This window comes from Cygnus atratus, chromosome 1, assembly GCF_013377495.2.
Source record: "Cygnus atratus isolate AKBS03 ecotype Queensland, Australia chromosome 1, CAtr_DNAZoo_HiC_assembly, whole genome shotgun sequence".
In the NCBI taxonomy this organism is placed as follows: domain Eukaryota; kingdom Metazoa; phylum Chordata; class Aves; order Anseriformes; family Anatidae; genus Cygnus; species Cygnus atratus.
Window position 1 is genome coordinate 57,813,961 of NC_066362.1, and position 22,414 is coordinate 57,836,374.

The following is a 22,414-nucleotide window of genomic DNA, read 5'->3' on the forward strand; positions in this document are numbered from 1 at the left end:
TGGTCCACAGCTAATCTACATACTATTGTAAAAAAAAATCACCCCCACCCAGTACATGTATTTTGAACTGAGCATCTTTCTTTGATGTTCCAACAAGGACAGCAAACACCTATTTGTCTTTATTGCCACTCAGGCCTCTGTTTATACATTTATACCCTACCTCATCTTCCAGTCTGAAGACTCTTTAGTTATTCCCAACAGCATAGCTATGATTGAATACAGATAGAGGGTATAGATTAACTTTGTCCAAGAGCCAGGTTTAGTAGAACAACTAGTTAGTTATTTGCGCAACTAGATTAAAACTACTGATGCAATTGAGAAGTTACAGAAAAAGAGACAAGCCACAACGTATTAGTGCAGTCCTTTATCTTCGGCATTTAAAATAATCCATTACATTTAAGAAACAATTTGCATAAATGACTTTTCAGGACAATGGTATCACAAATAATGCATACAAAACTTCAAATATTCGCATTTCAATGAAGTAAGCTGCTACAGAATGGCATCTTGTTTCACAATGACAACTTCAGAGTAGAGGCAAGTGTATTTCAGCCACAGTAGCATAAACAGCATGCACAACATGACATTAAACAGATGCAACGTCCATATTTGAAACATTAAATAAAAAATTAAGATACATTGAACAAGCAGTTGAAACATAGGCCATGCTATAAAATGCCCCAAAATTAAACAATGCATGTAATGTATTATGATAGAATGTTCATAGTCACATTAGACATGTTCTTCCAATGTTCCTAAGATCCTGTTTTGGTTGAAGCTTAAAGTAGTTTCTTCCAAAGATGTTATTTCTAAAGACGCAGCAAATCACTAAGACCTAATCTTCCGTAATTGCTTTGGAAAACCATTCTCCTCTTATTGATTTTGAATTGCATTTCAAATTTTCATATAAATTTGAACAAACCTGTTTTACCTAGTGGCACAATTATTATGTTCTAAGAGTTCCTTTCTCAGGTTTTTCAGGCTTCAGGAAAAGCTCCCTTCAAAATACATACTCTGCTTCATTTTGTGCGATGTTTTTACAAGGGATAGAAGAGAAGTGCACTAGAGCAATTTATTTTCTAACAAGGCATTTTGAAGAAAGTTTTTCATATCATGTACCTGTGGCCAAGGTCCTTGGACACTGAGGAACAACTGACTAGAAGTCATTTCCCTTACTAAAAAAAGTACACAATTCTGTAAAAATGGACTACAAAACCACAGTGCTGGTAATGCCCTTTTTTTTAGACCTTTATGATAGACATGATATACATTACTAAATGTCTATACACAATTTGTGTGGCACATTAAACTTCTATGGGCAAGTTTTGTATCAATAAAAATAGACTAATATAAAATGTTAAAAACAAGCTATTTATCTTGTACCACATGATTTTATATATATGACATTTTTAAAAGGACCATTATATAATATATTAAATGATCATTTTCAAGTACATTATGATTCAATTTCATAGACAAGAACGTGTCTATACTAAGTATTCCAGCAGTATCTATTACCAATCTGAAATATGCAAAATAAAATTTGTAAACTTAGAAGTTTACTTCTATATCTCTCAATTTTTACTTAATTTCTGTATGCAAGATTCTTGTCTTAAATGGGAACAAAGTATCAGAGTGTAATCTGCACAAACTTTGGCACAAAAGCCAAAAGTACTTCTCACACAGACTCAGTGAGAATGAATCTAATCATTTTCAAGAATGACTAGTAAAATTTGGGTTTCTGCTTTGCAGACACAAGAATATCCAAAATACATTTTGAAAAACTTAGGCCCTCAACCAACAGAATACAGAAAGCAGAAAGTGAAATCATTCTGCTGTATTCTAAGATCACTCTCAATGTTAAGTGCTTTTGAGAATAAAGGTCAGAATGCCCTAAGTTAAAAATACTTAATACCCATTAAAATCGAAGATCAGTATGTACACATATTAGAGGTTAGACTTAAGATCTGTATGACCTCTGCTAGATAAATATTATATACAGACATTTGCTTCCCTACCCCAACCCCATGGCCAACATGATGCTTAAATGTTTTATCTTTAAACTCACCATTACAGTTGACAAGTATTGAATGTTCTTATTTTAAAAAGAGTGAATGCTTCTTCTGTAACTGCTATTCTCAAAACAGCTTATAATACTGGCATTCCTTAATGTAACATAGGCTAAGTTCTAGTTCCAGTAATTGCAGGAGTACCAGAAGTTGGCCTAATATGAACCTTTTTTCCTTTAAAGTCTTCTCAGAAAGATAGTAGTTTTATTAGATGTTGCTCTAAAAAAATACAATGTAAGCATAGTACATTTTATCTACAGTTTTGTCATCTCATAATTGCATTGCTATATGTAAATATATTTTTAAAAAACATTATGGTTTAATGGTGGAAAAAAAAAGTATTTTGCCATCTCTTTCCCACTGCAAATCGTAATAAATGCTTGCCTTGAAAGGTAGTATTTCACTATTACAAGTGGCGCAATCCATTAAACAGACTTAGTCTAAAATATATATGTGTAGTTGAAATTAATTTCTTTCCAGTGGATTTCAGAAACTATCTGCATTTTATAAGATGTTTCATTAACAGTCACTGGAGTGGTCTCTTCAAGCTGGGGAGTCAGATCACCTTGTCTCTATTATGAAAACTGAAGGTAAAAGAAAGGTACAGAAATATATTTTTCAATTGGCAGGTGCTTCTGTTCCTGTTTTCCCTATTGGTGCCTCAGGAAAAAGTAGTTTCCTAAGTATGTTTGCATAGAATGGTCCATACACTTGTTTATTAAAGTTTACAATGCTTGCATACTGAGATCCAACAAATTCCATCTCTGTCTGAATCACAGAAAGGCCTCCTGGCACAGCAGGCATACATTTCTGGAAACTTGGAAGAGCAAGCAAGCTTTTCATGAATAACTGGATCCGTTTATCTGAAACATAATATAAAGTATGCTCAGAACAAATGTAAATGCAAGATCCATACTCACTTCACAAGCACCCTGTACCTCAGCACAAGAAGAAATGCAACAATATAAGATAACTATGCTCTCCCTTTCCCAAACCCATCTTGCAGAGTGAAACAGAGATTTTGACAGCTGACTCCTGCAAGGCAGACAGAGCATAAATCTGTTCCACAAGTTAGTGAGTCCACTTCCTTTTAGTGGAAAAAGGAAAACACACTGGGTTTAAACCCAAACTGACAGAAGAGAGATGAGTACCACACACATTTTCTATATTCTCCTCCAGAATTCTAGTATCTCTAAAGCTTGTTTGCAAGGACATTTAAAATTTCTAGCTACAGCTAGCCATGCTCTGCAGCATACCAAGAGCACAGCCCCCCAGTAAACAGTATCTTTACTCTTTTGACACAGTATTTTACTGCAGTAAGAGAGTGCTTTTTAAGCATAATTAGACATCTGGTTGAGATTGCAGGAGGTAAGTTTTAAACTTAGCAGCTTATACAGACAGACACATACAGTAAGATAATTATGTATTCTTACTAACCGATCAAGGAACAGACAGGATTATTCTCTTCAACAATACTAGCAATTTGACCCATTAAATTATTCTGCGTTTCTGCACTGAGAGTAGGAAGACCTCTTTCAGAGAGAGACCCATTCACTTTGCTGCAAATCTGGACACCAATAGCATTCAGAGCTTCCTTCAAATCAAAAGTTCTGGAAGAAAGAAAGAGAAAAGCATCCACTTTTATGGTTTCTGTAGCAGTTTCAGGTGAACTCACTCATCTCCTTTTTTTGTTTTCAGCCTCCTCTCCCCCGTGAGAGAATATAAAGTTATTTGTTCTTGCAGATGTGTACTTCTACAGATACATGAGAAATCTCCATCTGTAAGATAAGGATACTAATTGGGATTCAAATGGGAAAATTCATTTTAAGCATACCGCAGTGACACCAATTCACTTTGACCTTATGCTTACATATTCTCCAGGGCCAAATTCATAGCATTTCATGAGAAAAAAGTAAGTTATTCTGAAACACTGAGACACCGTGAGACTTGCTTGTAGTGCAAGTTGCAGCAGTATTAGCAGCAGCCAAATAACTTAACCTATCTAGAGTAAGTTTGAAGCTTTGAAGCAACTGGCAAAAATGACTTGGTGAATGTACTGCCACAGCCTCTCAGGTATTAGAATAAGTCCAGTTGGAATGGATCAACAAAGATCATTGAGCTTAACTGGATGACCACTTCAGTACTAACCAGAAGTTAGAGCACATTAAAGGCCTTTCCCAAACACTTCTTGAATACTGACAGGCATAGGTAATCAACCACCTCCTGTTACAATGTATGACCACCCTCACAGTAAAGAGATTTTTCCTATTACCTAGTCTGAACCTCCCTTGATGCAGCTTTGTGCCATTCTTATTCATTCTGTCATTGGTTACCAGGGAGAAAAGATCAGTATTTCCCCTCCTTGGGAGTGGTAGAGCAGTGAGATCACCTCTCAGCCTCCTTTTCTCCAGACTAGCCAACCCAGGTGTCCTCAGCTTCTCCTTGTGGGACATGTCTTCCAGCCCCTTTACCAGCCTTGTTGCCCTTCTCTGGATGCTTTCAAGTACCTTAACCTCCTTTTTATATTGTAGAGTCCAGAACTGCACACAATATCCAAGGTGAAGCTGCACCAACGCTAAATATAGTGGAAGAGAATCACTTCCTGTGACTGGCTGGCTATACTGTATTTAATGCACCGTAAAATGCACCCTTTTGGTTGCAAAGGCACACTGCTGGCTCACGTTGAGCCTGCTGTTGATCAACACCGCAGATCCCTTTCTGCAGGGCTGCTCACTAGCCACTTGGCTCTCAGCATGTACTTGTGGCTTGTGTTATCAAGACCATACAAGTGAACTTTAGGGTTAGGCTCCAAAGTCTGCAAGTTATACCATCAAGACTAAGATTTCATTAAAAAAACTTTGAAAACATGTGTCACACATAGTGGACTTCCATTGTATAGGACTTCAGATGGCACTAAATTTTCGTCTGTATCTATTATCAACAAGCAGCGGCTATGAAATTTGAACTGTTTCCAAGAGTTTTCAGATCCACTTGGTACTTCCTGTTAAAAAAAATGTGAGGAGTGATAAACAAGGCCTTACTTCTTGCTCATGCCTTCAAGAAGAGGAACGGAGACCCTTTTCAGTTGGTCAGCAAAATCCGGCACATCTACAATTGCTGCACCCACCATATTGTTTGTTATGAGGCAAACACAAGCTATTATTTTTAATTGATTCAGCTTTTCTCTCAACTCCTGAAGACGAACTTCATCTGTTATTAGAGTCTAGAAGCAAAACAGTAATACCAGTTTAGGAATATGGAGGAAAGAGACAGGATTTAGTCACGAAGCACGAACGTTTTCAATTAACAAATATACAAAGTCAGAATAGACAGCAGCTGAAGCATTCTGAATATGAATTACTGCACAAAGTGGCATTATGAGTACCAGAAGTCAGTCTGTGGTAGGGAAGAAAAGTAATGCCTCCAGTTCAGAGGACACTGAAGAAACTGCTTTTTGTTTCTCTTCATTGCTGACAGCAATTTGTGGCCAGCAGTTCAGCCCACGATGTCAGATGCTTGGGGAATCCAGGGGACATGGAAGTGATCAGGGTTACAGACAAAACAGTCTTCTGGATTCAGTTGTCTTTTGAAAGATACCATAATTTGCAACTGATGGGTAGTGATAAACAACATGACAAGCCAGTTTAATCATCACAGCAATTTCTGCAAGTCACCTATAACCTGCTACAGACAAAAAGCCAGCTAATCATACCAAAAATGTGATTCCCACAGCAAGATCTGGTTTTGTGTATTTTTTTTAAGGTTAGAAAGAGGTTGTTCTATCAAATCCCCCCCACTGAGAAGCAGGGAATTAACACTCAGCTGTTTGCCACAGTATGAAATTACTACCAACCTAGATCCAGAGGATATCTACATGTAGCTCTTATTCAAAACTGTTGAAAGGAAGGTAAAAGTAAGGTAGTGTCCCTTTCTTCCACTGAAAGGGCACGCTAAGAGCATCCCCACATAGTGGCTTGGCAGAGAACTTGCAAGCTAACTATAGCTAAAATGCTCACTGCAGTTGATAATTTTAACCCTGACTGACGGCCAATTTCAAGCTGGCTTTATTTAAAGCGGCAGAGGTCAGTAATCAGGAGCAGGAGGAAAAGCTTAATGATTCTTGAAGCAGTAGTTTATATGCATAGAGAAAGGGTGAGTATCTACTGTAGAGAGCATGACATTTTTAAATGATTCTGCTTGAGCGTAAGAATGATTCACAGCTTGATCCCACCAATCCCTGTTTCTGCTGTTAGGAAAACCAAGATACCACAGACAGTTTGCTCAAAAAGAAAGCAAGCCAAGTGCTGTCAGTACAAGGCCCAGCCTTTGGCCATGACTAAGACTACTCCTAGGGCAGAGCTGGTGAGCTATGACTAGACAGAAAGCACCCTGAACTTTTCTAGTTGATGACTTGCCTATCTCATAGTTTAGAAAGTAAGACTAGCATATACTCTCCAATTTCCTAATTTACTATTCAGAAGATTAAGAACTGCAAGAGAATATTCATTTATTGTCATTAATGTCAGGATTATTATGCTGCACCAATATTTTCTTATAGCTAGAACTCTGAAGACGCTGAAACACTTCTTACCTCTGGAATTGTTTTGTGGTAATCCCATTGTAACAGTTTCAAGTAGCCATTGTTTAGCACCAGTGTAGGACTAATATTTGATTTACAACTATGATCAGCACCAGAGGATGATGAAGATTCATCAGAAATGGATGACAATTCATCTTCTATTGATTCCTTTATCCATTCTGTTGTGAGATCCAGAGCACCTATGCATTGCAAATCAGCAGATTTATTGCATGCTTCCATCAGAATAAGCAGTAGCTTAAGGAAGAGTTATGTACATAAATAAGATTAAAGTATTTCTAAAAACTAAACATAGCGGATGCTAAGCCTTCACAGAAGTCAGTCTCTCCTTCACTTTTCACTGACCATCCAGTGATCACCTTAGTATTCTAGCTAGTTTGCATGAACTCAATAAATTGTTTGATTTCAACCAAGATTTTCTAGGAAGAAAAAAATTAAGTCCAAGACCCCAAACCACTTCTCCCTCTTTCAGGGAGGCCACTTATTTGTTGGGGCACAGGACTGGAAAGAAGATGTGAAAGAAAGTATATCAACAAGGAATGAAAGCTTTTAAAGAGTTCTTTGACAGGCTACATATATAAACACTACAGACTGTAGCAGTAGCTCAGGGTTCCCATTTTAGAAGCCTCTGCTTCACACATCAGTAAGCTTACTTTTTCTTTTCCTTTCAAAATGTTCTCCTGAAGACTGCTTAGCAGTATTATAAAAAATCTGTAGTAGTGGATCAAGTTGACCTAAAGAAACTCCTCAGAGCCTGTGTTTTGTTTATTAAAAAACATTGATCCCATCCCTTCCAACTTTCAGGCACATTGTTTTTCCTTGTTTACCTCAGACTATCAGACTTTCTGGCTACAAAAGAGAAAGTCTCACCTTTCAATATGTAGGGCTTCTGCCTCCAGACAGTAAAGAGCCACTGTTGTTTTTTTAAGATACCAATCAATTAGACAAATACCAATTTGTCAGAAAACACCCCAGGTAACAGATGAAAATGCTTAAAAACAGACTAAGCAATTAACCATTGGTAGCTTGCTTGTCAAAGAATTTTTTGCACTACTTTCTTCTTTTCCAAAGAAGAAATTGGAATTTTCCTCTAATTAACTGTAATTGAGAGATTTTATAGTATGTCTTTAAATAGTTTTTTTTCTTCAAAAAAAGGAAAGGTTTAAATAAAATACAGCATGATACCTACTTGGTGTTTCTTCAAGAATTTCCTGGAATTTTGTTCTTTCATAGTCCACCAAGTTACGCTGAAGGTATGGTCTAAGGCACTGAATTGTATAATTAGCCATATCCATTTTCATCAGGTCCAGAACACGGAATATTTGTCTGAAGAGAGAAAGTTTAAACTAAGGTCATTAGAATAGACTATTGATTTTAAGCAGTATGTGCATTAGCACTGTAAGCCCAGTTCTGGGAGAAGGAGCCTCCTTCATTGGTATCACAATGTAGCAGACAACATTACTTATTTACCAGGATACCCAAAGGAAGCATGCAATAAGCAGTTCAAGGAGGAACAGTAAGAATATGCCCTTTTAATTTTGTAAGGATGAACAAGACCAAACCAGCTGTCTCAGAAATGCATGTTATTGTAAGAGTGCTTTTTTGTTGTTGTTCAGTGGCTTAACTATTCAGAGTTGGTAGTTTTAATCTAGGCATTCTACGCATTAAGATAGACATAATATTCTAGTCACAGCATGCCATAGCACCACTCCCCCACCTGTAATGCTTCTGCTGTACAATTTTACTTTGAAAACTGGTATTATGCAAATTGCCACCACTGAAGACTAAGACTTTTTCCCCCTTCTTCCACTGCCCAGTATGCTCTATCAGGCTAGAGACTTTTTCCCCCCCCATATAAGAACACCTAAATACCAACCTCAGCAATTCTACGATATTGTCAGTTGCTTTTAACTGTTTTATATCGTTGTCTCTTATTGGAGCACATAACTTTCCCATAGTGTTGATGATATAGTTAGCTAGCCCATGAATATCAACAGCGTTGTGTTCTGCCTGCTGTCTTATAAGATCCGTATCTAGAACTTCACAAATTTGATTTTGAATCCTGTTTGCTCCAGGAGTCAGGAAGGAAAGAAGAATCTAAAGTAGGGGGGGAAAAAAAATTGAAAAGCTTATCAATAAAAATCAAAGCACTTACTTAACATGTTAAAGTAATATTAGTGTCAAGTGTATTTAGCTGACTGTAACAAGATATATTAAGGCTGGACATCATCTAAAGCAGCAGGAAAAAGACGTATTAAAAAGATCACAGTACAGTTCTGCAAAAACACTTGAAGTCTGTTGACATGCTTTCTGGTTCACGATGAGACTTTCAAAAATCTTAAGTTAGTAAATGCTTGCTCTACAGGACAGCCTCCCCATTTTTGGAAGACAGTGTTGTGGGAGGATTGCAAGAAAGAACATACAAATCTTCAACAATCACGAGGGAATCTATTTGAACAGGTACAACCACATTTATACTCCTGGTCATGCACTGAACTCGGAATGTAGCCAAACGAACTAGTAGAGGTGCAAAGCTTTGAGAAAAGAGCTGACTTGCAGCTACCCACCCTACAATGAAAACTGATTGGATGTGCCACTATGTGTGTAGCCATGTTCACTGCTAATACAAATGTATTTTAGATACCTATTGCTCCTGTAGTTCTGAGTAATCAGTTTCATCTTAGAAGTAGGAACTCGAAGGTGTTGGCTTTTTTGTAAGTTAACAGACCCTTCAGTGAAATAAGAGGTTCTCAGACCTAAGCTGCAAAAACAATATTGGAGGGGGAGGAAAAAAAAAAGTTACCTCCTTTATTTCCTCAAAGAGCTTGATAGCATGTTCGTATTCCGGAGGATCTTCATTCAGTTCCGATTCCAAATGATCCCAAAATGCCTTATGTACAATTCGTTTCACTGTGCCTACTAAGCTGTGGAATAAGTCAATTACAGACAGAGAAAGAGACTACTAAATAGCTTTCATCCTTGGTCAAAGTGCTTTAGGTTAGCCTGATGACTTTTTGGGAAACAACTCATTGACAGTCATCACACGACCTGCAACACTATCTTTCTTGTGCTGTGGATCATCAGCTCCTAAAACATGATTTACACTAAGAAGTCTCTCCTAAAACACTACTTTAGTAAATGGTACTAGCAATTCAGATTTAGACATACCTTCCCTTTTTCCTTATCAAATATGTACTGATTCACTAACCTTGCATGTTAGGTGCTAAGTTTTAAAAACTCTTCCTTCGTATAGCCAATTGTCACTTAAGGCATTTATACAATTAAAAACCTGTTTGTCTTTTACATGTATTTTTTCCATAGGAAAGATGAGGTTTGTTTTTTTTAAGTCAAAAATGTCTACAATCAAGAACATTTTAAATACATACATTGGGGGTACTTCTCATGTCTTTTGAATCTCCAGAACTTTTGAATCTCTTCTAGTATTAGAGATAAGCTTATGATGAGCTTCACCTTATCACCATAGGACCAAGACGCTACTATAGGTTACACAGAAGCCCATCATTTCATCTTTTCCACAGGACTTGGAACTACACAGATAAGAACAATGCTCTTCATCTTCACTATGGGAATTGATATGGCATTAGCTTTTTACTTTCCCCTTGATATTTAAAGACAGAGCATCACATTCTCCAAGACGGCATATCAACTCAGCTGGACTACAAAGTTTGTTCTGAGCAAGATAGCTGACTCCTAGAGTTGTTATAAAAATCCACAGCCATTCAGAAATGCAGTGGGTTTCTGTTGCTTTTTTTTGGAGGGGGGGGGGGGGGGGGCTGTTATTTTGGTTTTCTTTTTATTTTAAATGCTCCTGCATTTCTCCTCTCTTCTCAACCCCAGTTTTATCTTTTGCAAAATTCATGTTCTTACCTGTTCTGTGGAAGGTCTTCATGTTTTATGCAAAAATTTGCATTTACAGCAATTTCATGAGCTAATGTCAAGTCTGTCAGATTTCTTGCAGCTGCCATCAGTTCATCAAATGTAACCATCTTGGGAGGACTTGCTGATGGAACAAATGTTCAAGTCAAAACACTATAGTAGATGAGTGCAATTGAAAGCTTTATTAAAATTCAGCAGCCTTGCATGAAAGTAACAAGGCAAGAAATATTGTTCCTTGATAACCGGACTCTAGTACTTTAGAAGAAACAAGCTAGGATTACCAGACCTTTATATCTTCTTAAAACACTAACTTAGGAAACTCCCAGCTTATCGGGGGTGTGTGCACATGGGTGGGTAATACCATGTAAACCTCATAACATTTTGAAAAGCAGTTTCATATTTTCACATCTTAACTGAGGTAGCTTTTTTCATTTAAAAAAAATGATCTTATACTCCACAGATTTTCTGTAGACTGTTCTATAAAACTCAGAGCAAAAGCACAGGCAGTAACAGATACCAGATTTCCATTATAATCCTGAGCACATAACAGCTACGTCATGCTTTTATTGCCTGTAAAGAAGGTTCTGAAGATACTGACTTGAGAACCTCTCACTTACGTACCATAGCAGATTCATCATAAGTTATACTCCCTTTTCACAAATATGTATCAAGAGTATGACAAACTTTAAAGTGTACTTGAAAGCAGGAGTAAGTTTCTAAAACCCAAGCTTCTAGACTCCCAAATTCTCCCATTTAATTTCTGTGATTGTCCTTCTGTCATTACCAGTCTTCAGAAGCTTAAAGAAGCAGCTACCAATTGCAGCTCCACTAACATACTTATTTTAATATAAGATTTCACTTATACTGCTTATAGATGCTAAATGAGTTGTGTGTATGATCTGAGAATGCTAACAGATATGAGCATTAAGCACATTTTAACCAGGGTTTTATTTATCAATGCTCATTCAAAATACCTTCCCTTATATAAAGGCGTTTTCTGTTTGATCCTGGCATTTAATCACAGAATAAGAACTGTAGTATTAACTTCCTGTACCTTTGTGTAACCTGTAAGTTAGCTTTATAATAGATTTAATTTTTAACTGTAGGGACCAAACAGAAGAAACCCACTCTTTGCACATAAAGTCATACATAGCTGGTTGAGTGGGAGACTGCTACCAACGTTAAAATTAGCATAAGGCTAGGATGTCCATGGTGGCTCACTCTCCTTAAGCTTTCTGAAGGGAAGCAGCACACAGGAAGCCCCCACAGGTACAGCTATTTTTTAAGTCAAAGAGATGCACTGCTTCATAGGCAAGAGAAAGCCATGCCTTTCTCTTAACACTCTTAAACACCCGTGGGTTCTACCTGCTGTGTGAAATAGAAATAGGATAGGTTAGTCTTCTGTGTCTCTGCATAGGCCAGGTAAGGTTGAAATATGCTTACAAGCTGGGGAATTGGGTTTGCTTGAAGAATCACTGGTAAAGCTCTGTCTTGAATACTCAGAGTCACTCGAAGAAGCTGTGCTTTCAGAGAGGCGTGAAGAATCTGAATCACTGTTCTGGTCATCGCTGAGAGGCATCGTGATTCACTTTAGCTGATACAGTAAACAAGACCTGAAAGACAAACACACATTTCACAAAAGCAGCACTTCCTATGTTTTTTGATTCTCAAAGTTGGGTACCATTATACTGTGAACAAGGAAGAAGTAGTCACCTTTCTGAAAAGGTGTTACCAAAAGGATCTGGCTTGACACGTGCAGAATCATGCAGTTATTAATGACACCTCTACTTTCTGCTGTTTCCTACCTTACTGACTCTAACATAACCATTCTGTAAACTGGTTAGATTTAAAACACAGAGGACCACCTACAGTAAACCCAAAGCTGCTTGCTGTCAGAATGTTGGAAGTTCTCGGTCTTAAAATGTAAAGGCATTTCATTTCTCATGGTGTTACATCATCCCACCATGTGACTTCACCATCAAGTAATTTTTAGCAATTAGCTTCTTTCCACAAACAGACTGCACTGAGAGTACGAACTCTGAGGCAAACAAAGAGCTCTCTAAGGAAGAGCAGGCAAATAAGTCAGAATATTAAGTTTCTGGCAGGGCATCTCAGGAAGCCTGACATGCTGCTTTAGGTGGCTCTTTGCTCACTATCAGACTGACAATGGCATAGACTCAATAAATACTCCTCCAAGGGAGAAAAAGTGTTTTAATTCAAACAGCAACTCTGAGCCTCTAGCACTACATTCAGCATATGTGACAACATCATGAGAACTATCATGCTTCATTGTGCTTCTGTCTACATAAGGAAACTGCCCCCCAGGCAGATAATCCACAACTACAGAGAATTTGGACAGCTGCATAGTTCAATGGAGATGATTAATAGTTCTAACAGGAAGCAAGAAATACATTAATGATCATATTAAAATGAGAAACTGGAAGTCAAGTCATAACTACTCCCAAAGGAATTTGGCCCAGATTCCAAAAGTAGCTGTCCCTCTTTGGTTACAACCACAAAGTATTCTGTAGTAATTATTCTGTAGACTTCATTAAGAGACACAGCCAGTAATGCTTCTATCAACAAGATGTTTCACTTCCATGAGTCAATGTACTGTAGGGTTGAGAGGTGGACAAAAGGGGATGAGGATGAAGACTTCTTTATGTTGGCTCCCAGGAACAGCATAGCATGTTTGATTTCTTGAGTACCAGCTCATGGTAGACATACCTTTAGAACTTGTTGAGTTATTCCACTGATGAATACTTCCCTGTTAATTGAGATGATTAACAGTTAAGTGTTTGTTTCCTCCTCCTCCTCCCCCCCAGGAGGAAAGAAGATGCATTCAAATGCCTTTTTGCTATAATGTTATGCTGGTTTTGTCAAAAGACTTGTATCAGCAAGAACAGCTGACAGCTTATCAACTTACTGGAGAAGCCAGTAAGAGACTTTTAATCACTGTATAGAAGGTCATAGGTTCTAGACTTACAGCTTTAGCTGTGATACTTATTATAACTTTTATTAGAAGTGAAAAAAAAATCAATGTTCTAACAAAATTGAAAACAAACAGGTATTTAAAGTAGTATTGTCTAGACAAGACAGCAAGTTGCAAGAAAACCTGGAAAACCAAAAGGCTCTGAGATTTTTGACTTGGAAATTGTATTTGTCTAAGTTACAATTACGAATGACTCATGTTCATGTTATGCAAGAATCAAGCTATTTCTTCTAGTAAAATCTGTGTTACAGATCTCAAAGCCAAAGCTGACTAGAAACTACTTGTGATGAGTAACCTAAATGTAGGAACACTGCAGGTTCCTGATATGGAACTGCTTACTTATAGTAACCCTACAGAGCCTGCAAAACATACATTAAACCCCCATCTATTGCTTCTGGATCAACACCAGAACACACTGTTTCCAGGCTTTAATCATGTAAAAAGCCTCTTTACGCATACATTAAATAACTAACCTTCCAAAGGTTAATGTTGCATGTGGTCCATAGGAAAAAGTGATTAGCGTTGTTAGACGTGTACTGGCCCAAAAGGTCTTGTAAATCCCTCGCCTAGTAAGACCGCTTCAAGATGTGTCTACTGCTCAGGTCTAGGTATTAAGAGAACATGAAAGAGATCAAACAGCGATTAAAGAAAAAATGTATAAATTGTGAGAGAATTTAAGAACTTTCACTTCACCTTAAGATAATTCTAACAACAAATATTCACATTAGCAATATTCAGATTTGCAGAGTACTCCTTACAGAAGTACTAAACCAGCCATGGAAGCAAGTCAGCATTGCCATTTTCTTTCACAGTCTCATGCTCAAGACTAAGCAGTTAAGGTGGAAATTAAAATCCTGTATACGTTAAGTCTTCATATGGCACTTCTAGCAAAGTACCTTTCGGCAACAAGTCCTTGCATCTCCAAAGATATTTATTACCTGTTTCAATGTACTGAGACCATACCTGCTCCTACAATAGGTGCACATATACAGATAGCAGATGTGCCAGTAGAGACCTTCAGAAGATTTTCTTTAAATAAGTTCTAACAATGCAACATCAGATGGCACACTGAATGAACACCACAACTTTTGCCATGCTAAGTATATTTCCTAGTAGCATGCCACAAATGGAATGGTAAAGGAAGAAAACGGGTGTATTCTGCAAGTTCAGAACATTATTGCTAAATTCTAAGTTTAAGAGAGAGAAGGTAGAAAGTACATTAAAGTAAACGCAGGTGAATACATAAGCAAAGTCTGGATGCGCCATCTACAGTTTAACTATGCTGCACAACAGCTAAAAAGGATAAAGGAAAGAACATTCATTGAGAACATCAAAGAAGTAACAACTCAAAAAGGGCTTTTCTAATTAGTTAGAACAATAGAGGACTGAGTTACTTAGTCTTTTCTTTATAGCATACACCGAAAGAGCTCTGCCTTATGCTTTGGTAGATAGTTCAGAGCTTCTCAAAAGTTACTGAGGGCCAAATTCACATGTAACTTTAAGTGTAGATTAATGTAATTCTCGAGTAAAAAATATTTCAGAAAGCCCTTTAGCCTTCCAGTACATCTTTGTAACTCACTATCTTGAATAAACATTACCAACTTCTTATTTCTAAGTTGCTTATTAAGTATTACATATTAGACTGTTGTTTTAATACAGTGCTTAACATCCTGTTCTATTATCGGGTTGGCCTGTGGTTACAACCCGCTTTATTCCTCCTGCACTAAAAACAACTAAAGCTTACTTCGATACTAGGTTTGATACACTGGCACTGGACTTCATTACACGGCACGCTTTCAAACTTTGATCAGTCCCATTTTGCAGTTTTTCAAAGATAAGCTCTACATGTGAGACCAAGCTAAAAACCTTCTACATGTACAAAGCATTGGTCCCTTTACTTTTTTTCCTCCACAAACAAGTTTCTAGTTAGTTTAACAAACTGTTGTGGATTCTGCTGCTGTCTGGACAGCCGTGTATTACTCTGCGTAGGAAACATGCACCGAATAACACTGCAGTTGTCTAAAATTGTCTTGCATTTATCTGGTCACCGCTTTGCCCAACCTGACCACTTCAGGTGTGACCAAGATGACAAAAGTAGATTTGGAGAACACACTTCCTTTATTCCTGAAGGTATTATTTCGAAGCACCCGGAAGAGTGCGTTTGTTTGTTGTTTTTTTTTTTTTCCCCTTCAGATAAGATCTTCTAGGAAAGTTTTTCCACAGCTCTGCTTTGTTCACAGAGACCTCCATCCCAGTTCCACCACCACAAAGGCCCCCATTCTGCCCGTGCCGCTGGCCTCCTGCCCTCCCCACCTGCAGGCTGCCATCGGCCGGGCTCAGGTTTCCCTCTGACCCGCTCCAGCTCGGTCACAGCACCCAGCCCGCGGTCCCAGGGGCAGAGAAGGGCCCGTGCTGCGAGTCACCGCATCCCCCGGCTGGTGACAGCTCCCAGCGGTGGCTCCTCTCCTTCACCTTCCTCCCACCGAGCCGAGGGCCCGGGACCGTCCCGGCTGCCGGCGGGGAGCCCCGCAGGAGCCCTCCTCCCCCGGCCGGCTCCTCCTCTTCCTCGGCCGTCCCCGAGCAGCTCGCAGCGGCAGCGGCTTGGCACCAGCCGAGCAAAACAAACAGCGTTTCCAAGGCCGGGCCGCGGGGGGAGGAAGGAGGGAGGAGGGGAAGGGGGGACGAGCTCTGCCTGCCCCGCCGAGGCGAGCCCGGCCGCCGGGCACCCCGGGGGGGGGACCCGGGGAGGGGAGCCCCGGCTCCACGCTGCCGGCGAAGCCCCGGGGCTGCCCGGGCAGGCCAGCACAGTGCGGAGCAGTGCGGAGCAGCCCGGAGCGGAGCGGAGCCCCCCGCCCCCCAGCCTGCCCCCCGCACCGCAGAGCGACTCCCCCGGGCAGCTCGGAGCCGCGCTGGCCCCGCGGTGCCAGTGCCCCCCACTCACCGCGCCCCGCAATTCGGCCTCCTCCGGCGCGGCTCTCGCCGGGGCTTTAAACCCCCCCCCCCGCCCTTATGTACCCGGCCCGGGCTGTGAGTGCCTTCCCCGGGCGCGACCATCTCGGGCGGGGCTGTGTAACGCCGTCCTCCCCACCAGCCGCTACGAGCCCTGGCGATTTAGGTCCGTCCTTCCCTTCCCGCATAAAAACGGAGCCGGTCCCCGCGCTGTGCCCCGACCCGAGCGGCAGGTGAGGAGCAGCAGGGGGTGACAAGGGAGAGCTCTTTCGGGGCTCCCCCCCCCAGCGCAGAATGGGCGCTGCCGGCGGGGAAGGGCCGCCCGGTGTTTACGGAAGAGCCGCCTCGGTCCGCGCTCACCCTGCCCCTCCCCGGCGCGGGGCGGGGGCACCGCGCTGGGCCCTGCCTCTCGGGGCCGCTCCGGCCCCACAGGGGAGGGAGGGCAGCGGGGGAGGGGGTTACCCCGTGCCGTCAGGGGAAGGGCAGCGCCTCAGCGCTGTATTGCCCTCTCTCTGTTCACTTGGCTGCCCAGGAAGCTTTAACGAGCTTTGCCCTCCCGACCGTGGGGGTGAGGCCCCCCGCCATCTTGTCCCCCCCCAGCTCCTGCCCCCCCCCCCGCCATCTTACCTCGGGGCAGCTGCGCTCGGGTCCGCGGGGCGTTCAGTCAGCCATTGCTCACGGCCGTGGCATTGCGAGGCCTGGTTAGCAGCCGCTGAGGAACGCAGCACGAAGCACGAAAGCGCTGTCATTATAAATGCCTCACTGATTAACGCACTGACCTCAGGCACCCCGCAGGCTCACGCACCCCCAGGTGATGACCCTGTCAGGGTCATCACCGAGTCCTGTCACAGGGGCTCTGTGCTGCCAGTGCCTCGCCTACCGGGAAGCATGGAGGGCGAAACGCTGGCAGTCATTTCTGGGGCAGGTACTCATGAAATCAAGCCCTGCTTGTCGTCAAGACACAGAGCTCACCCTCCTGCAGACACTTAGGTCATCATTAGCACACGTGACAAGAACTGTGTGGGATAGATACTGTGTTCATGTAGACCAAAGCCCGCTGTAGGTCCTATTAATTCACCCTCTGCTATAAAAGCAAGGTTATATGTGGGGAATGCAGGTTGTCCGTGCGAGTGCAAAGGGTCCTGCTCCAGCAGGAGTGCTTGCTCGCAGAGATGCAGAGCACCTGTAAGCCCTGCTGCTTTGCCTTGAGTCCAGCCGTCAGAGACATTAAATGGGATTAAGTCCAACAGGCTAATCCGCTTGGTTCCATACGGAAGACGGTATTTTAAATAACCATTTGTACTACTTTGCCCCAGTTTTTGCATGTCACGTGGCAATGACAATCAGACAAGCTCATACGAGCTTTGGAGGAGACGGTCTGTGACAGCCTACAGCTGGACAACCTTGTGCAGGGCTGTTTTCACTTCCAAAGACATTGTTTATTATCTGTTCCATCCACTTTGGACTGCTGATGCCCTTTGTTAGTTAACCAGCTGTATCATCTAAAACTGTACAAATAGTACTTGGAGCAAACACCAGGGCCACTCAGGGTCCATTTTGTGTACTCCCTCTGTGAGCCAGCCACAGCCTTCGAAAAATGTTCCAGAAAGGGATAGCTTTAAAACATCATTTTATTTTAGCCACAGCAGTGCCTTTCTGCCACAGCACATTAGCTGTTTTGGAGACCACTCTAAAGTACCTAGCTTTCTTTATGGCTCTACAGAGAGACAGAGGCGTCTGTACGTATCACAGAGGCACTTGCTTAAAGATTCCAGTTCAAAAGCCAAGAATAAGTTAGACACTACAGTACTCAGCACTTAGCCACCTTTTTGGTTTCAGTTCCTTCACTGTCCAGAGACAGCTATAGGCCGCTATATAGATCTTGAAATAAATTACCTACTGTGGAGATTTGCTCCACAGAGAAATGTCACTCATTTCTTATCGTCTGCGGCTTCTGCAATGTCAACCAGGAAAATAATTTTGCAGCCCTTAAATTTGTTCTAGTTAACTAAGAATATCAGTGTCTGTATCTTATATAGGACATGCAGATACAAGTTCAAAAGTTAGACTTGTGTCTCTCTTTGGTCTTAATTATTGGCCTATTCATTAGAGAACCACTGGTATTTGAAATGAAGGACTAATGTGTGCTCAGCCTTTGCAGCGAGTTACATCATAACTTTTCCTTACTGTTATCAGTAAAACTAGCAGAGGCAATAAAGGCTACAATTAACACACTGTTTTATCCTGCCAATAGCAGCACAGCTACTGAGTGGGTAAGAAGGGCAGCTGCATCTAGCCCTGCAGGTCAGAAATGTCCCAGCATGTGGCTAACTGATGGTTAGAGTGGGAGGAGAGGGAAAAGACAAGGCGTGTTGTTGTTTACACCAGGGCCCATGACAACTAAGTTGAGAACATAACTTGAAGTCACAAGATATTTTGTCCTAATCCTAATAACTGAGCCAGGCATACTGGCTTTAGTGCTAACAGATGGATGTTAAGACTCTGGGTTGACTGAGAACATCAGGCCCAGATTTGATAATAGGCTCAAGAGTGAGACAAAAAGTCTACAAAGCAGGTGTAAAGATGCTTTCTCAGCCTGCTCTTCAGCTGATTTTCGTGTATGCCAGGGAGAAATAAGTCTTGTGAGAATGAAACAGGATTGTTGCTTTTTCCCACTGAAGTATTTAGCCTCAAATTCACACAGAGGCAAAACAGAATATTGAAACTTCTGAAGGAAAACAGTACATCAGTAAACATCCCAACTGTGCCAGACTGCAGCATCTTGCAACTTTACCACTGCAACAAATTCTTAATGCACGCTCCCCTCAGCACTCTTTCTATACAGAGGGAAAGGAATTTGGCCCACTGTGTCAAATACAATGAGAAGCTGTCTGTAGAATTATATTCTAGCTCAGAAATAGTTTGCATTGGTTCCTTGGTGAGAAAAAGCCTTAGTTAAGTCTTTGTCACTGCCGAGCTGGAGAAGGAGAAACAGTATAGCAGTTAACTACACTGCCTTACTATCTGAAACAGACTTACATCCTTTGCTGCCTAACACTGATAATCCTCTTGACTGTTGTCTCTGGTATGCCCATGTCTCCATTCATATGGTAAACTCTATGAAACAAGTTGCTACAGACCAAAAATCTTGGGTCTTAGGGTACTGCTACAAAGCCTGGCTTTTCTAGGCCCTTCCTAAAGAGAAATCTGAGATCCCTGTTATCCTAAAGTATATGACTGTTAAGGCTGTGTCTAGATGTTAATGTGGAAACTCCAGTATCATGTGCTTCATTTGCTGCTGAAGATTTCTACTCCATCTGCATTGAGGAGGACAGACTATTCCGAGAACTCAACCATTTCAGTGCAAGCTCACCTGTATCACCTCCAGCCACCTCTGGCAGGTATTTAGGACAACCTACTGACCCTGCGTGAGTGCTCTGCTCCTTGCTAGGGTCAGGGCAATCAGCTAAATTCGTTGTGGCACCTGTAACCTGCAGTCCCTGAATGGGACTGGATCTGGGGCTGTAATCTTGCCTGCGTCTAGGATCCACTGTCTCTGAAGAAGATTCAACCTAAAATTTATATATATAAAAAAAAAAAAGTACTGGCAATCAAAGCAAAAACCAAGAAAAAATGTCTTCCAAGACAAGACTCAATTGGATTTTTTTTCTCTGATCAAATAGAGGAACAGACAAATTAGCACCCCAAGCCTTTATCTTGCAAGGTGTTATGGCTTGCATATATATATAATGAACTTCCAGTCATGGAATGATTCTTGGCAAGCAAATGTGTTTCAGAATAACAAAAAAGCACAAGAAGGAAATAAATCAAATTGGCACTAGCAGTTCAACAGCCTAGGTACAGACAGAACTGGAAGGAGCTTGTTGCTACTTACGTTCTGTAATGTCTTAGAAGCACTGAAACTACATGTAAGAGATTTCTGCCCAGAAACCTAAGTAGAGCTTTAAAGCTTTATTTTCATTGATTGACTCTATGTCTTGAACAGAATTACTCTTTTCTTTCATCCCACACAGATCTTTAATACAGGCAAACGTTACAGATACAGACATGAATACAGTCTTTTTCAAAGTTAGCTTTTTGTACAAAGACATACTAAAATGCAGGGAAAAAGAGTAACATGCCTGAAGGAGTAATCAACTGCCAAGGGCTTTTCATTGCATTGTTCTTAAAAAACAAACCCTCAAAAATCCTTTTGAAATTAACACCATTACTACTGATTGTCTACTGGTTGTTTACTCTTAGCCTGAGTCTAAATCCATTATTGCTTTGCTTGTTACTAGTTGTGAACCTCCTTAGAAAACACAAGACAGAGGCACTAATACAAGGCTACCACATAAGCCTCTCTCCTAATAACTGTGAAAGAAAGGGGCAATATAGAATCAGCTTACTTTGTTCACCATCTGGTGATGAAATTAAAAAAATAATAAAAAAAAAATCCTTGAGAGTCCATTCTGATACCCTAGCTAGTCAGCATGTCTATTGGAGAGAAGGAAGGAAGTGTTAAAAACTGAGTTACCTCTCATTTCTGTCTGAAGCATAGGTAAGTGTTGGGATGAACCAATGTAGAAGATTTTTTTAGCATGTTTTTATATTTAGGATTCTCCAGTTATAAACTGTCACATGGGACACTTTGTCACAACACTGTCCTGAGTCCAGAATCTTGGGTCCAAGGACTGGAAGCAGGCAGCATTGTGCAGACACCACCTGATTCCAAGCTCTCCTTTACCAGCTCTGAAACAGAATAAGGCTTGCTTCCAGTTTCAAAGGGAGCAGTGAACAGTAATCAGCACAGAGGGTTCAAGAACTGAAGAGGGCCAAGTATATAAAGAAGTCTGTATAGCTGTTGCCTGCAGAGTACCCATTGAGGCTAAAAGAAAATATGTATGAATCAGTTCCTTTTTGTCAAAATTAGGACCCACTTCCAGGGTTGTAACCTACAGTTACAAAAATCAGATGCGGTGACCACCTTCACCTTGCATTGTGTGTGATGTGTGGATGCTTTCATGTAAAAGGACACCTCTACCTAAAATGTTACCAAAAAACTCTCCCTGTAACCCATCACTGACTACGGGTACACTGAGAGGTCTACACCAGAAATATCATCAGATTTTTTAGTGAACTGGCAGAGAGGTTAAATGCCTATCAGACAAGAGTCACTATGTTAACTGGTCCAGTTAGGGCTAAAGAACTTAAAATGAGGTACAGTACTGATGAATTCAAGGCACATTTTTTACACATTTAAGTTTTTCTGCAGTATCATCTGTCCTATAGTCTGTCACAAAGCAATAGATGCAGCAGAGGGGGACTGATTTTGTGTTTTTTTTTTTTTTTTTGCCAAGTTTCTACAGTCAACAAAATACATGGTAACAACTGAAGATACAGCTACTAAGTTTCTGAAAAGCGTTTAAGCAGCTCTCTGTGATACTATAAAATCTGAGAGATTTTCAAAAGAAGTTTTAAGGTAGCTCCTTTCTGGTACGTCCTATCCACGCAAGCACAGGTCTAGGGCACATCCTCCTCCCTTTCCCACGGTGAGGAGTACCACTCCTCAGCCCTCTACCACCTGTGCCCTAAAACTGCAGCGTCAAGACCACCCAGTTCTCTTGTGCAAGGATTGTCTACAATTACGTGATCGGATGCATTTTTTCCCCCAACGCGACCACTAATTCAACGCACAGCAGGCAGTTTCCTCTGCCAGCTCCTTATCCCTTCGCGATGCCTTGCTCTCTCCATCCTCACTTTCCTCTCCACACCAGCACATCCCAATCACTCAGCTCCCTCTCCATCTGCCTCCTTACGAGAAGCAGAGAAACTGGGAGCACCGAGAAGAAACTGGGGGGCTGTGCTCTGCGGGCTGGCCCTGCCTGGAGCAAGAGACTGGGGTACAGT

At 41.1% G+C, this 22,414-nt stretch overlaps 1 protein-coding gene across 9 annotated transcripts; it reads right to left on the minus strand.

Moving 5' to 3' along the window:
* Positions 1–346: 346 nt before the first annotated feature.
* On the minus strand, positions 347–17,515 carry TCP11L2 (t-complex 11 like 2). Of its 9 annotated transcripts, none has more exons than XM_035556767.2 (12): positions 17,132–17,515; positions 14,029–14,159; positions 13,291–13,330; positions 12,007–12,176; positions 10,555–10,687; positions 9,470–9,590; positions 8,543–8,763; positions 7,856–7,992; positions 6,661–6,848; positions 5,111–5,292; positions 3,507–3,679; positions 356–2,932 (listed from the first exon to the last, which is right to left on the minus strand). In XM_035556767.2, exons 4-12 carry the CDS (start codon positions 12,140–12,142, stop codon positions 2,688–2,690), a joined length of 1,536 nt encoding a protein of 511 aa, XP_035412660.1. In that variant the 5' UTR covers positions 12,143–12,176; positions 13,291–13,330; positions 14,029–14,159; positions 17,132–17,515; the 3' UTR covers positions 356–2,687. The 9 variants fall into 9 exon arrangements, with proteins under 9 accessions (XP_050565226.1, XP_035412660.1, XP_035412669.1 ...); XM_035556776.2 differs by lacking the exon at positions 17,132–17,515 and adding an exon at positions 16,571–16,887; XM_050709266.1 differs by lacking the exon at positions 17,132–17,515 and adding an exon at positions 16,497–16,861.
* Positions 17,516–22,414: the final 4,899 nt, after the last annotated feature.